The 17,159-nt window shown below is 42.7% G+C and overlaps 1 protein-coding gene across 1 annotated transcript in view; it reads right to left on the bottom strand.

Moving 5' to 3' along the window:
* ALK (ALK receptor tyrosine kinase) overlaps positions 1-17,159 on the bottom strand; it is a 180,966-nt gene that overhangs the window by 71,903 nt on the left and 91,904 nt on the right. The window contains exon 4 of the mRNA XM_075863769.1: positions 13,415-13,562. Coding sequence (XP_075719884.1) covers positions 13,415-13,562 — 148 coding nt within the window. The remainder of the gene's footprint in view (positions 1-13,414; positions 13,563-17,159) is intronic.

The following is a 17,159-nucleotide window of genomic DNA, read 5'->3' as shown; positions in this document are numbered from 1 at the left end:
CTAGTTAATTACTGACAGTACAGACCAGGTTAACATGGCTGATTCAGGCTTTGCCTTATATTAAAAGAATTGAAAAACTTAAAGGATTTGTCCAGTTTAGAAAACCCATTGTCATACCCCCTATTAGGGAATTCTGGGTTTATAGCGGGGGTCCTCTGTTCAGGATCCTCACCTCTTGGTCAGAGTGGTTACATAGAGTGTCTTCCTCTCTCTCTGGAGGACCTGTCCTGTATTACACAGACAACACATGGTATGAATGGACACTGTGTAATACTTCATTTCCCCTGTGGTGGCGCTGGAGGGAAATGAAACACTTACTGCCAGGTTATCCCACAGATCACAGCTGATCGCTGGAGGTCCCAGCAGGGGGACCCTTTGTGATCTGCTTATTGTCAAGGAACCCTTCTAAGTAGTAATTGTCCAGAGCGGAGAACCCCTTTAAAAGAGTTTGGATTGATAGCTCTCAGTGTGCATGTGGGCTGTTATGTGGATGTTTCCACTACAGATAACAAGTGAGTGACTTTACCTTGTGTACTAATCCAAGAAAACATATAAGGCACATGGTTTGTGAATATTGAGGTACTGCGGCATACACAAGACTGACCAGCATGTTAAGAGAAGGTGGGGGAGGAGAGTGCAGGGGAAAGTCTGTGTAAGTAGCTGGGTGACCTGGTGACAAAAACAGCCCTCCCTAGCCTCAAAAAATGCTAACTTGCTCTCCCCAAATACAGTAACATAGTAAGGTTAAAAAAAACCATGTCCATCTAGTTCAACTTACTATCAGCAGGAAGAGCAGCTCTGGAGCACAAACTGCTTCTCTAATATATGAAATACTGAGGATCATTCATGAGCACAAGGAATTTGTATTATTTTTAAGGAGGAACATTTTAATAATAATTATTATTATTATTACATTTTAATGTGTCCACAATTTTTCTTTTGGACTCCTTTATATCTCACCCGTTTTCTACCCATCATCATTAACCATGTGAAGCTCCACCATTAACACCGGCTGTATAGTCAGAAAATGTAAACTCCAACATCTCTGTAATGTATCGTCATTCCCCTTTTTAATGTTTTTACCTATTTTTTGCAGTCTTTCACTTGGAAACCATCAACAAGCAGGTGAGAAGATTGTGTCAATATGAAGTACGGCTCAGTTCATTAAAACATGAACATCTAATTAGTCCGCTAAGCTTTTGGCTACTTAATATCTACATTAGGTATTCATGGGTTAAATAATTTGGCTAAAGGGACTATTATGGTATAAAGAAGCCAATAGGACAGAGTGTCTTTACCGCAGGACACCATTATGTACTCACTGTACTAAATAGGGACACATAATAAGAATAAAATCAGTGAGCAGAAACTTGCTGATGGTTTCCAATTAGGTCATTTTATTTTTTCCTACAGTCAGAGGTTGATTCATAAATTCCACTCCAGGAGGCCCAATAGATTGGGGCCATAGATAGACCACTACTTACTGATTATAATCACATTATATTCCAGTTATTGTTAAAATTCTGTTTTTAATGTCCTCCAAAAATTTCTTGCATTGTCAATCAATTTCCTTTTTTGAAACCTTGTTCAACTCTTGCAAATCGATTACATTTTTTAGGCTCTGATACATCTAAAATAAATAAATAAAGCAACTCTGCAAATAGCCTTGACTACCGTTTTGTGTATACAGTTCCTACGCAGATCTATTTGTCTCTATGGTTACAGACTACAAACAAACCCTGTGTAGTCTGGTCCTGCAGTCATGTGTTACTTCACTCTCTCCACCCCCTTTTCTACTCTCTGTAAGTCATCAAGAAGAGGGAGATGGAGAAAAGAGAGTGGAGTTAGGGTATGTTCACACGAGGGCGTCCGTAACGGATGAAATTACGGGGATGTTTCAGCCTGAAAACATCCCCGTAATTTCAGCCGTAACGGCATGTGCAGGCGCTTGAACGCCGCGTCAATTACGGACGTAATTGGCTTCTATTCATTGGAGTCAATGAATAACGGCTCCATTTACGCCCAAAGAAGTGACAGGTCACTTCTATGACGCGGGCGTCTATTTACGCGCCGTCATTTGACAGCGGCGCGTAAATTACGCCTCATGTGAACAGACAAACTTTCAATGGGCAGATGTTTGTCAGCGCTATTGAGGCGCTATTTTCGGATGTAATTCGGGGCAAAAACGCCCGAATTACGTCCGTAAATAGGCCGTGTGAACATACCCTAACACATAACTGCAGGATCTGACTACACACAAGGTATATTTGTAGTCAGTAAGCATGGACACACATAGATCTGCATAGGAACTGTATACACAATACGGTAGGAGATTTTGAATCAAGACTTACCTTTTTTTTTCATGATGATGATAAAAAGATTGGTGGGAAAATTAAATAAATTCTCCTGGATTAGAAAAACATGGCTGCTTTCCTCCAGAAGGAATGCTACACCTGTCCATGGGTTGTATGTGGTATTGCAGCTCTGCTCCATTGAAGTGAATAGTGCTGACCTGCAATACCACACACAACCTGTAGACAGGTGTGGCGCTGTATTTGGAAGAAAGCGGTCGTGTTTTTCTAATCTTGGACAAACTTTTTATTTATACATAGCCTTTAAAGTGATCATACGTCATTGTTCATTACGGTGTTAGGAGTCATGAATAAAATGCCAGGACGATGGTAAAGACTGACAGGCAGAGCAGTAGAATATGTAAATCTGTATATCCATGCTCATTTAGATAACACTGAGGTCTAAGATAAGTGGTTGTCACCCAGCATCTGCCCTGTGTATAGAAGATCTAACTCAGAAATGGGTGAACGGAGACTTGATGACGGCAGGGGCCTATATCTCTAGATCAATTTTTTTTTAAATTTGTGGAATTGTTATTTAAATTAAGATCTGTCACCTCTCCAAGTATTTACTTGTGCGGTTCCTCTGTTATTCCTCCTAGAAATGTATAAATAAATTGACAACTGGATATTACCATTCCCCTTGTAAAATGGGCGGGTCCCTATGCAGTCTCACTGTCAGCTCTGATTGGACAGTGTCAGTCTGTATAGGGACACACCCCCAATTGGTAACACCCAGTTATCAATTTATCCATAGGCTTCTAGGAGGAATAACAGAGGAACCGCACAACGTAGAGTTATAAGAAAAAATGTTCCAGAATTATTATTTCATGGGGAATACAAGTATTTACTAAAACAGACGTGACAGGAGAGCGGACCGGTCCCCTTTAATAACTAAATCAGACCCCAAACCCCCTTCCATACGGAAACCTGTCCAGTGTGCGGCACCGATAGACGAGCTCTTGATTGCGTCTTCCAGGCCTGAATATGGAGGAGATTTAATGACTAATAATAAAGTGTCCTGGATATGGAGGAAATTCTGAAATGACATTATAACTCGTCTCCGCACGGAGTGGTCTATTGTACAGATTATAATCCTATTAACTGGATAAACCTCAGTCCGCCGGAGGACTAATCAGTCCCTCAGTCCCTACATCTCCACTCCACCAATTAATATTCACTTTTATTATAAAGGCCCTGAATGCGTCTGATTATAATATATATATATCGCATATCGTCTCCTCTACAGATAAAGGGACTGAACGGGGAACGGACGCCATGAAGGACGCGGCTCTATTTAATATTAAGAAGAAATGATCGCCGGAACTTCATCAGGGACCGGTGTCATCCCGACCATACAAATGTTGGACGCTCTTAAAGGGCCCCCAGATGTACGCAGTGTCTGTGCACATTATGGACCAGATTTATTAAGGCCCTGTTCACACAGAGTTTTTTTGCAGGCAGAAAACTCTGCCTAGAAAAATCAGCTCCGGCGTTTTTTACGGATTTTGCACCACACTCGTTTTGCCGTGATTTTTGACGCGGGATTTTACCGCGTATGTTTGACACTTTTTTTTTTTTTTTGCTATTTCTTCAACAGACAGATGAAATAACTGCGAGCGTTTTTTGCCGAAAAACGCTTAAAAAAAATCTGTATTATTTGTGACTGCAGTGCAAGAATAATGGCTGCCCCGCGTGATTTACACGAAAGAAGAGCAGTGTGCAGTGATTCGTTTTTCGTGGTCTGAGGGGGCGTCTGATGCCAAGGTTTCTAGAAGACTTTGTGCACTGTATGAAGAAAGTGTTTTGTCGCGAAGAAGTCTGTATGACTGCAGGGCTGGCGTCAGCACACGGTGAACCTGGGCAAGTGCTGGGGCCCTCTACCCTTGGGGGGCCCACTCAGCCACCTGGTGCTGACGCTGCCGTCATGGCTCCTCCAGGAGCGGAATGCCCATCCAGATCATTGTTGACGCTCTGGCCAGAGATTCCACTCCTACAGGGAGATAGGAAATGGAAAACACAGCGCCACATAGTGTAGATTACCCGGGAAAATGAGGTACAAATACCAAATATCCAAATCGGTGCTCACCTAGGGTATAAGGACGACGAACAATTGAGAGAACAGTTGCTGCTGCTGCCAGGACTCTGCGCCGGTGTTCCAGGGAAAACCGCAGAGGGTATGCTGATGATGCAGAAAAAGAGAGTCTCCAGGGGCGCTGCTGCACTTAAGAACGCAAATAGGCATAGAAGGTGGATAATATACAGGATAATTTATTAAGTACAAGAGGCTACGCGTTTCAATGACGCACCGGCATCTTCATCAGGCCATAACAGAAGCATGTCAACTGCACTGTTTAAATACAAACTGAACACTGAAAAAACCCGCCAATGTGACTGGGGTCAGAGTGCTCAGATGACGTCACAAATAAAGGATTGGAATGAATTGCAGCTATAAACACAAGGCAGTAAGTAGTTAATGCAATCAGCGGTCAGGACCTTGGACAGCAGTATAATGAAACATACGTAACCAAATCAAAGAAAACACATAACAAAAAAATTCAAATAGATATTAAATGTTGAAATACTCAATTGTGTAGGAGCGATATGAATAAAAAAAAAAAAAAACCTTAAAGAAAGAGATCCAAATATACAGGAGAATAAAAAGGCATTTAAAATGGAAACATCCAACAGGATGCTAAAAAATGACAGCATCCAAAAGGATGCAAAAGAAACATCACACTAAAATTAAAAATTAAAAGCATCCAAACGTATGCTGAAAGTGATAGCATCCAAAACTGACATCAATATGGATGCTAAAATGACAGCGCACATATGAAAGTAAAGACGGGCATCAATTGACATGTGTACTCAGAAAAAGGTAGCAAAGTATAATACAATGAAATGAATTGCCATTATTAAAATATAATATACCTTTGATTTAGTACAATACAGTAAGTAATTAAATAAGCTGTATATATAAAAAGGAAATAAAAGAGCAGCCAGTGTGTATAAACATGAACGCATTTAAACACGTATAAGGTTAAACCATCAGATCACTAGGTTAGTGGTGAACATTAAAAATAAGGATATCAGGAAAGATAAAATAGCGGAGAGGGAGTGACAATAATAATCTTATATAAATGCCGAAAAGACGCAAAATCGGAACAACCGGAATTAAGAACTCAACGAATTCAAGGAAATGCATGGAGCTAGGAACTGCAAAAAAATGGCAAATAAGGGGAAAAATATACTCAATCAAGGTGCCATATCACCCCCTAATGATTTACCCTACGGCATTTCTGATCCCCCTCCTTTAGCTCCCATATCCTTCTTGGATGCTACCACTTCTTTTTTAGGACTCCCCTCCCAACTAACCATGCCACCCGTTACACCGACCATCAACAGCGACGACCAACTTGTGACATACCTCCTAAGTCCGAAAATACAAACTATCACACATTTTTTCCCACTGGTACAAAAAATTTCGATAAAAAGAAAATTAGATACAGAGGAAGAAGGGGAGGTCGCAAACGCAATAAAACGACCCCTTTCCAAAACTCTAAAGAAGGATCGGACCAACCACTAAAAATGAAATTATTTAATTTATCCTCTTTCAACACACATGAGAACACACATGAGATCAGTCTGCTTAATAAGGGCCTTTCCTTTTGTCCTGTCGCGTCACCCAATAACTTTGATCTTTTCATGGACCTCAACAGGTTCGTTCGTAAATTAACCCTTACCAGACATTTTTCCCTTTCCAAAATGGTCCCAATACATGCAACATCTGCCCCTGCGCCTGAATCAACTACACACGACCCCTTTCCACCATTTATTACTACTGATCTAAAGCCTAAATCTTGCTTTTATCCCTTGCACCACCAGGGTTCCTTATTGGAAACGTTCTCCACTCTCGTAGGTAACGAATTTAGATCTCTTGATAAACCTACACATAAGTCTGACAACCTCACACATCAGGAAAGAAATTCCCTAAGAACATTGGCGAAAAATGATAATATTGTGATTCGTTCAGCGGACAAAGGAGGAGGTATTGTAGTTATGGACAGGGAGCAATACTTGGGGGAGACCCATAAGATCCTGAGTGACAAGAATTTCTATGTTCAATTGACAGTGAATCCCCTACCCGAACACTCATTAAAATATGCCAATCTAATTGAGACAGCATTCCGAGATGGCATTATTACCAAAAAAGAAAAAGTCTTTCTCAACATGCCTTTCCCAAATTTGCCATTCATGTACCACCTTCCCAAGAAGATACATAAATCCATCACGAATCCCCCCGGACGCCCCATAATTTCTGGTATTGGGTCTTTGACCAGCAACCTCTCTCATTTTGTTGACTTGCATCTCCAACCCTTAGTGGTCGGCCTACCATCATATCTTAAGGATTCGACGCAAGTTATTAGGGAGTTTCTTGCCACTAATGTCACTAATTCCATGCATCCTATTAATTTTCTCACTGCAGACGTCACTGCACTATACAGCAACATCCCCCACTCCAAAGGCCTTGAGGTTATTGAATCTGCACGAATTACTAAAACCCACATGCCCACTAGTCAGATTGAATTCATCACCAAATGTGTTAATTTTATTCTCCACCACAATTCTTTTAGCTTTGATAAAAAAATTTACAACCAAATTAAGGGGTGTGCTATGGGTTCCAGGTTTGCACCCTCATATGCCAACCTCTATATGGGAAAATTTGAAGATCATTATATTTACCAGGATCACCTTTTTAAAAACAAGATTTTATTCTATGAACGCTATATTGACGATCTCCTCTTCATTTGGATGGGTAATGAGTCTGAGGCTGCATCTTTTATTGAATCTCTTAATCAGAACACTTATGGGCTGTCTTTTACACACACTTTTTCAACCACGTCCATTGATATCCTGGATTTGACTATTTCTTTTGACACTACCTCCAATAAATTCAATACAAAGACTCATTTCAAAACGGTAGATGTCAATAGCTACATCAATTTTAATAGTGCCCATTATCCTCCATGGATCAAAAATGTCCCATTTGGTCAATTTAGGAGGGTTAGGAAAAACTGTACTACCAACATGGATTTTAACAGGGAATGTAATATTTTAGAAAAAAGATTCAAAGAGAAGAATTTTCCATCCAACCTCATAAAAGGAGCTCGTTGCAAAGCTGCCCTATTAACCCAAGCATCGTGCATTGAGGAAAAGGTAGACAAGAGAGCTGTCCACAATTTTAGTAACAATTTCATTACCACATTTAATAGTGGTAATAAAAAAATTAGGGAAATTTTAGAGAGACATTGGCATATTCTGACCAGTGATCCCTACCTTAAGGCAGAGTTGCCAGTTAAACCTATTGTTACTTTTAGACGTTCCAAATCTCTAAAAAATATTCTGGCTCCTAGTAGACTGAGCAATCCTTCAACGACCTGCTCAACCTTGCTCCCTAAAGTATTAGGTTCTTTCAAATGTGGCCACCAACGCTGTATGTGCTGTGCTATCATTACCCATAGAGCCACAATGTAGATATCCACAGTGACTGAGGAATCTTTTAAAATTAATAGTTTCCTGAATTGTGGGAGTTCATTTATTATCTATATGCTCGAATGCCCCTGTCATCTACAATACATTGGCCGCACTACACAATGCCTACGAACCAGAGTTAATGGTCATAGGTTTAATGTAACCTCTGGCTTCATGAAACATAGTGTTTCCCGTCACTTCGCCTCTACACATAATAACCTGTTTAATCTAATAACGGTCACACCCATCGAACAGATTCCACTGAATGTAGCCAATAGATTTAGCAAGCTCAAGCAACGTGAAAACGATTGGATTTTTAAATTGAGGACTCTCCAACCATATGGCTTGAATGATCTCTCGGAATCTTCCCTAGAGTAATACTGACTATTGATATCACGATAACGTTCATTAGGGGCTGTTATTTATCTACCCCATAGCAAATTTTTTTGCTCGTTCGATTGAGTATATTTTTCCCCTTATTTGCCATTTTTTTGCAGTTCCTAGCTCCATGCATTTCCTTGAATTCGTTGAGTTCTTAATTCCGGTTGTTCCGATTTTGCGTCTTTTCGGCATTTATATAAGATTATTATTGTCACTCCCTCTCCGCTATTTTATCTTTCCTGATATCCTTATTTTTAATGTTCACCACTAACCTAGTGATCTGATGGTTTAACCTTATACGTGTTTAAATGCGTTCATGTTTATACACACTGGCTGCTCTTTTATTTCCTTTTTATATATACAGCTTATTTAATTACTTACTGTATTGTACTAAATCAAAGGTATATTATATTTTAATAATGGCAATTCATTTCATTGTATTATACTTTGCTACCTTTTTCTGAGTACACATGTCAATTGATGCCCGTCTTTACTTTCATATGTGCGCTGTAATTTTAGCATCCATATTGATGTCAGTTTTGGATGCTATCACTTTCAGCATACGTTTGGATGCTTTTAATTTTTAATTTTAGTGTGATGTTTCTTTTGCATCCTTTTGGATGCTGTCATTTTTTAGCATCCTGTTGGATGTTTCCATTTTAAATGCCTTTTTATTCTCCTGTATATTTGGATCTCTTTCTTTAAGGTTTTTTTTTATTTTTTTATTCATATCGCTCCTACACAATTGAGTATTTCAACATTTAATATCTATTTGAATTTTTTTGTTATGTGTTTTCTTTGATTTGGTTACGTATGTTTCATTATACTGCTGTCCAAGGTCCTGACCGCTGATTGCATTAACTACTTACTGCCTTGTGTTCAGGGGCGTAGCTAGAGGCTCATGGGCCCCGATGCAAAAATTCTTACTGGGCCCCCCCCCCCCCGCAAACTTCTCATGGCCGACGGTCCGCAGCTTTCAGCTGCATCGCTGGGTCTCCTAAGTGACCCAACAATGCAGCACTAGCAGCCGGGGCGTCACTAAGGCAGGGTTCACACACACTATTTACGGACGTAATTCGGGCGTTTTAGCATTGAATTACGTCCGAAAATGCGGCTCAAAAGCGTCGGCAAACATCTGCCCATTCATTTGAATGGGTCTTACGATGTTCTGTGCCGACGGTCATTTTTTTTTACGCGTCGCTGTCAAAAGGCGGCGCGTAAAAAAGTGCCTGTCACTTCTTCAGACGTAAATGGAGCCGTTTTCCATGGACTCCATGGAAAACCAGCTTCAATTACTTCCGTAATGGACGCAGCAAAAGACGCCTGCACATGCCATTACGGCTGAAATTACGGTGCTGTTTTCTCCTGAAAACAGCACCGTAATTTCAGCCGTAACAGACGCTGCCGTGTGAACATACCCTCAGGGCTTAAAATGTCCGGGAAATAGCCCCAATACATAGACAGCATAGCATATCTATAGCACTACGACCCTATAAACTATGGATAGGATTAGATACAGTGGCTGAGCAGACAGTACCACACATGATAGGATTAGATATAAGGCCCAGCAGACAGTATCACACATGATTGGATTAGATATAGGGCCCAGCAGACAGTATCACACATGATAGGATTAGATACACAGCTCAGCAGACAGTATCACACATAATTGGATTAGATACACAGCTCAGCAGACAGTATCACACATGATCGGATTAGATACAGGACTCAGCTCGCTGACATTGCGGCTCCAGCGCTGGACCCAGGATAGGTAAGAATAATAATTTTGCTTCTTTATGTGTTATTGATTATTTTTGTGTGTTTGTGTTTTTTTACAGGTTCGGTTGTTGGACTTCGGATTCGAGGACTTCAATGACGGCGTTTTTTTTATTCTCAATAAAATGGTTAATGAGGGTTGTGTTTTTTTATTTCAATAAAACATTTTTTCTATGTGCTTGTATCTTTTTAAACTTTATTATCACCGCCTTAGTAATGGCCGCCGGCTGATTAACAACCTCCATTACTAAGGCGAGGCTTAATGTTAGCCGGTGCAGAGTCTACACTAACCCCCATTATTACCCCGGTACCCACCGCCACCAGGGGTACTGGGAAGAGCCGGGTACAAACCAGTACCCGACCATCTGTAGTGACGGGCAGGCACCGGGGTGGCTGCAGGCTGGTAGTATTAGGCTGGGGAAGGCCAAAAACAGTGGCACCTACCACCCTGGTAATGCTGCCTGCTGCTGCTGTGTTGTATCTGGTTATGAAAATTGGGGGGGACCCCACATCGTTCTTTCCAATTATTATATATTTTTTTTTTAATGACGTGGGGTCCCCCCCATTTTCATAACCAGCCAGATACAATAAAGCAGCAGCTGCCTAGCATCACCAGGGTGGGAAGGGCCACTGTTTTTGGCCTTTCCCCTCCTGCTAATACCAGCCTGCGGCCACCCCAGTGGCCGACCATCACTACAGATGGTCAAGTACTGGATCGTACCCGGCTCTTCCCAGCACCCCTGGTGGCGGTGGGTACCGGGTGTAATAAAGGGGGTTAGTGTAAGCCTCTGCATCGGCTAACACTAAGCCCCGCCTTAGCAATGGATGCTGTCAATCAGCCGGCGGCCATTACTAAGGCGGTAGTAATATAGTTTAAAAAAAAACACAAAGACATAGAAAAAATATTTTATTGAAATAAAAAAAAACCTGCACAGCCCTCATTAACCATTTTATTAATTAAAAAAAAAGCCGTCATCGAAGTAGTCCTGGAATCCGCCGTAGTCCAACGACCGAACCTGTAAGAAAACACACAAAAAACGATTAGTAACACATGTGTCAGGGTATGTGCACACACACTAATTACGTCCGGAATTGACGGACGTATTTCGGCCGCAAGTCCAGGACCGAACACAGTGCAGGGAGCCGGGCTCCTAGCATCATACTTATGTACGACGCTAGGAGTCCCTGCCGGACAACTGTCCCGTACTGAAAACATGATTACAGTATGGGACAGTTGTCCTGCAGCGAGCCAGGGACTCCTAGCATCGTACATAACTATGATGCTAGGAGCCCGGCTCCCTGCACTGTGTTCGGTCCGGTACTTGCGGCCGAAATACGTCCGTCAATTACGAACGTAATTAGTGTCTGTGCACATACCCTAAGGCTTAGATACAGGGCCCATGTGTGATACTGTCTGTGGGACCCTGTATCTAAGCCTACCACAAGGTAGGCTTAGATACAGGGTCCAGCAGACAGTAATCTTATACAGTATAAGATTACTGTGTGCTGGGGCCCTGTATCTAAACCTACAGTGTGGTAGGCTTAGATACAGGGCCCAGCAGACAGGATCACGCATGGGCCATGTATCTAAGCCTACCATGTGATTGGCTTAGATACAGGGCCCAGCAGACAGGATCACACATGGGCCATGTATCTAAGCCTACCATGTGATTGGCTTAGATACAGGGCCCAGCAGACAGGATCACGCATGGGCCATGTATCTAAGCCTACCATGTGATTGGCTTAGATACAGGGCCCAGCAGACAGGATCACACAATCTGTGATCCTGTCTCATGGGCCCCCTAAGCCTGCTACATCGTAGGCTTAGGGGTTGTGCAGTCCCTAAACATTGATGGCCTATCCACAGGATAGGCCATCAATAGCTGATGTGTCGCCCGGGACCCGCAAATCAGCTGTTTTGAAGGGGCCGCAGCACTCGTACGAGAGCTGCTTCCCCTTCATTTCACTACTCGCTCACACTGTGAATCGCCGACACGGATTCACAGTGTGACCGGAATGAAGTGACAGGAATGAAGGGGAGCAGCTCTCGTACGAGTGCTGCGGCCCCTTCAAAACAGCTGATTGGCGGGTCCCGGGAGTCGGTCCCCGCCAGTCAGGGCTAATCATACCTTCCTCTTCAGCCGCGGCGGTAGTTCTGTCGTCTCGATGCTGTGCGCGGCGGCATAGCGCTGTGACGTCATGCGCTGCGCACAGCGCTTGACGTCAGGACCTCCGCTGCGATCCGGAACCAGGAAGGTAAGTAAAGTCTGTTACTATAGTAACAGGGGCCCGCGGCCCGAGTTACTATAGTAACTTTTTATTGATGTGGTGCGGGGGGCCGTGGGCCCCCCTGGCTTCGGGGCCCGGTCGCAATTGCGACCGCTGCGACCCCTATAGCTACGCCAGTGCTTGTGTTTATAGCTGCAATTCATTCCAATCCTTTATTTGTGACGTCATCTGAGCACTCTGACCCCAGTCACATTGGCGGGTTTTTTTCAGTGTTCAGTTTGTATTTAAACAGTGCAGTTGACATGCTTCTGTTATGGCCTGATGAAGATGCCGGTGCGGCATTGAAACTTAATAAATTATCCTGTATATTATCCACCTTCTACTCCTACAGGGAACCTCTGACAGCCCTGTCCATATATGGACATTGACATCGGGGGCTCCTCTGAGAGCAGAATCCCGAACGCTCTGGCTGAGGAATCAACACTTAGAGGGAGCCCAAATGGAGCTATCTACTGAGAGCGGGTGTAACGCTGTCTACAAGGGGCTGTGTGTGGCACTATCTACAAGGGGCTGTGTGTGGCACTATCTACAGAGGGCACTGTATAAATGGGGGCACAAACTGCCGTTTTCTGCCATTTACTGCCGCCGTGAGTTCCCCGCAAAGGGGTCCACTAAGTCTGTGTCACCCAAGGGCCCACATAAACCTGGATCAGGCCCTATATGAATAGATAGAGAAGTTCAAGGAAGGTCGCACAAGTGTCAGCCATGAAGAAGGAGCCGGACGCCCGTCCACGACTGATGACATCATTGAGCACGCACGTGAACGGATTCTATTGGATAGACGAATATCAGTGGATTATGTGAAGGCCAACGAGGACGAAGACTCACGAAGACCGCGGTGCGTTCCTGGCCCACGCTCAGACTAAAACATATTGTAATGTGGGAATACGAAGCTTGTGGACAGATGGACAAAGGGTATTGAAAAGCCGGGAGATTAGTCGAAAAATGATGTATTTGTCGTTTCTCAAAGTTGATCAAATTAAATTCTACAGCCAGAGTGCGGATTATTTTTGACTCACCCTCGTAGGTTATACTACATCATATATTGTATACTCCATGAACATTATATATCTATAATCACTTACTCTTGGACAGGCGTCTTCACCTTGTTGACCAACCAGAATGTACAAGATGTCGTCCTTTTGTAGTTCGAACACCCCGACCAGGGCGGTCCCATGAGCCCTTGTAGGTGTTTTCACGCCGATGCCACCAGCCGCTCCGTAACCGGATATTCTAAAAAAAAGAAAAGAAATGAATAGAATTGTAATCAGAACGTCTCGGTATCAGCACAATTGTCAATTGCAACTTATTCTGAAAGATATAACAGGGCACAAACATCTCTGGATGATACGTAGATGAATAATATTCCAATATATTTTCTGTATCAGTTCCTTGTGGTTTTCAAGATCTCTGCTTGCTGTGATTCAATAGGAATCTATATTGTTTACTTCCAGTGGATAAAGTTTGTCCTGATCATGTGATGGAAACAAAGACGCTCGGCTTGTTAGAAGATACGGCTCTGATAACTGTACTGCAAGTAGTAACAGCAAGCAGAGATCTTGAAAACAGTGAGGGATTGATACAGAATGAATGGAAAATTGTAGACATTTTCATTCCATAAAGAACCATTCCTCTTAATAAATTTGGCGCATTTTGAACTCTGACAAAAAAAAAAAAAAAAATCTTTCTTTGCCTGTTATTAGCAGACACATCAATTAGTTCAATTTCTCCTTATTTCAATTAAGAAATTTGGCATACACTATATATCCTGGGGGACCTGAGTGCCCCTTGTGCCCTTCCTATAAATTGGTCCTGCTTGGATAAAAACAGTTTGTGCACTCTGATCAAGTTTTTACAACAGCACACCGTGTGGTCAGACAGGGTATTGCAAGTCAAATGTTTCAATAATTTTTAATACGGAATATTACCAAAATCGGAAAACTGAGATTTTTTCAGATCCTCTAAAAACCTAAAACTATAGTCTAGTACCTGCAGACAGAGATTACTTTAGTTGATTAACTGTGTCCTTTTTTATTGTCATGCAACACCGATGACATTGAACCCTGATTATTGTGCGGATCTTGTGGGAGGTCACATACTGAGTGTTACATAGTGGAAGGAAAAGGGTTCCCCTTCTCAGCAGCACAGAGTATTTTAGAATTTGTGTAGTAATTTTCCATTCACAGCCACACATTGACTTTACACATCACTGACAATAGGGCAATTAAATCCTATGATTCACTCAATCCGCTCCTGCTGTCTCTGTAGCTTTGAAGCCTCTGGCAGCATCACATATGGTGGATTTGGGATAAGAAGGACTCTCTCGGGCGATGTGTAGAATGGGTGACCTTAAAGTGACATTGTGTTGTCCAACCTCTTATTACAGACAAATATATACACAGTCACTCATTATTCTGAGCAGCAGCAGGTAATATCCAGAGTGACCGCCGTGTGCAGCACGGACAGCAGTAGACGGGCGGGCGGTGATCAATAAGGTGCTGGTCGGTGGTCTCCGGTATCTGGCGCCGTGCTGACCGCAGAATATCCCACATTTGCTGGAGAGTGCGTGAGGGGAGGAGCCATAGAGCCAACAAGACGATCCAGGTCCCACAGATGCTCAATATAGTTCAAGTCTGGAGAATTAGGGAGCCAGGGATGTACTTGGAAGTCTTGGTCGAGCTCTTCCAGCCACTGTCGGACATTTCTAGCTGTGTGACATGTCGCATTGTCTCGCTGGAAGATTCCACCTGCCCCAGGGAAGACAATCAGCATGTAGGGGGGGGACGACGTGATCTGCAACGATGGATTTATACCCAAATCGGTTCAGAGCCGGCCACATGGATGAGTGGCCCAGAGAACGCCATGAAATAATCCCCCGACCATAACGCTGCCGCCACCGGCTCGTGTTCCTCCAGCAATGGCTGCCGGGTGTTTGTTCTCTGATGTTTCTCGCCTGACACGCCGAAGTCCATCCGTTCCATGAAACAGAAAACGTGACTCATCGGAGAAGACGACCCTTCACCAATCATCAGTGGTCCAAATCCGATACTGCTGCGCAAATTGAAGCCTTTTTTCCGCTGCATCTTTGTTACATAGGAGCAGTGACCATCTGTCTGCTCCGGAGCCCCATACGCAGTCGGGTTCGCTGAACTATTGTATTATACGCACGTCTGGCAGCCCCCTGGTTAATTTTCACGGTGAGCTGCTCCACTGTAGCGTGTCGTTCACCCCTCGCGCACCTTCATAGCCGACGTTCACCTCTCACATCAGTGGCACGTGGTGCTCCGCAGTTTACACGTCAGTTATTCCCAATGGCGCCATTTATCCACTCACGATACACTGTCACCACAGCAGCACGCGGACAGTTCACAAGCTGCGCTGTGTGAGAAATACCGACACCCTGGCCCGGAAGACAATAATCAGCCCTTATTACAACTCTGATAAATCACCCCTTTTACCCAACAATGAGTGATATGTGATCAGACAGGCGACCGCCCAACTTATATACCCACCAAGCCACCACACATCACTTCATGGGCTACGCGCTGCCGACATCGAAAGTAGGAGGTGGTCATAATAATGGGACTGTATATATATATATATATATATATATATATATATACATATATACACACATGGGCTGTTCTCCAGGCTGGCAAAACGCTGAAGACTAGAAACTCCTGTGAGCAGAAGATCCCCATAATATAAGGCTATGTTCACACGCTGAGTCAAAAACATCTGAAAATACGGATCTGTTTTCTAGGGAAAACAGCTCCTGATTTTCAGACGTTTTTTAAGCCACTCGAAATTTTCGCAGCGTTTTTCACGGCCGTTTTTGGAAGTCTATGAAAAACGGCTCCAAAAACGTCACAAGAAGTGACCTGCACAACGACCGCGTAAAAAAACGTCCCATCGAAACATAATGCCGCTTTTCCCATTCATTGGGCAGATGTTTGGAGGCCTTCTGCTTCAGATTTTTTGGCCTTTTTTCGGGCGTTTACGGGCCGAAAAACGTCCGAACATAGGCCGTGTGAACATACCCTTAGACTAATGGTACAGCACCACAGCATATGAAGGCGACACATGTAATAGTAAGAAATGATCAAAAGTATCAAAAAATAAGGCGATTATAATCCGGCGCAGTTGGGTGTTGCGTTGTTCTTAAAGCAGCAAGACATTAACTAGAGGAAGGATATAAATACCCAGAAGGGTTTAATTATGATCATGTAATTACACAGCTCAAGAGATAGTAGTTAATGATAAGTATAGAGTGCGGCGCCTCTCATGTAATTAAAGCCTAAAGAGCCCCGGTGCCTGAAGAAGAACGTGCCGGGAAATCACTGCCAAGAACTCAAGTCCTTCTAACGTACAACTCAGAGGACGAGAGGATGAAATGATGGCAAAAGCTGAAAATTTACTGCACTAACAAATCAGAAAAAGTTATTGTAATCCTACTTTTTACCTAAGGGGACAGTATTATAGTAGTTCTATTCTTGTATATAGGGGGCAGTATTATAGTAGTTATATTCTTGAATATAGGAGCAGTATTATAGTAGTTATATTCTTGTATATAGGGGTAGTATTATAGTAGTTATATTCTTGTATATAGGGGCAGTATTATAGTAGTTATATTCTTGTATATAGGAGGCAGTATTATAGTAGTTATATTCTTGTATATAGGGGGCAGTATTATAGTAGTTATATTCTTGTATATAGGAGCAGCATTATAGTAGTTATATTCTTGTATATAGGAGGCAGTATTATAGTAGTTCTATTCTTGTATATAGGGGGCAATATTACAGTAGTAATATTCTTGTATATAGGAGCAGT

This window comes from Rhinoderma darwinii, chromosome 4 (genome assembly GCF_050947455.1).
Source record: "Rhinoderma darwinii isolate aRhiDar2 chromosome 4, aRhiDar2.hap1, whole genome shotgun sequence".
Taxonomy (NCBI): domain Eukaryota; kingdom Metazoa; phylum Chordata; class Amphibia; order Anura; family Rhinodermatidae; genus Rhinoderma; species Rhinoderma darwinii.
Note: the sequence above shows the minus strand (reverse complement) of the source record. Positions and strands in the feature narration are given on the sequence as shown.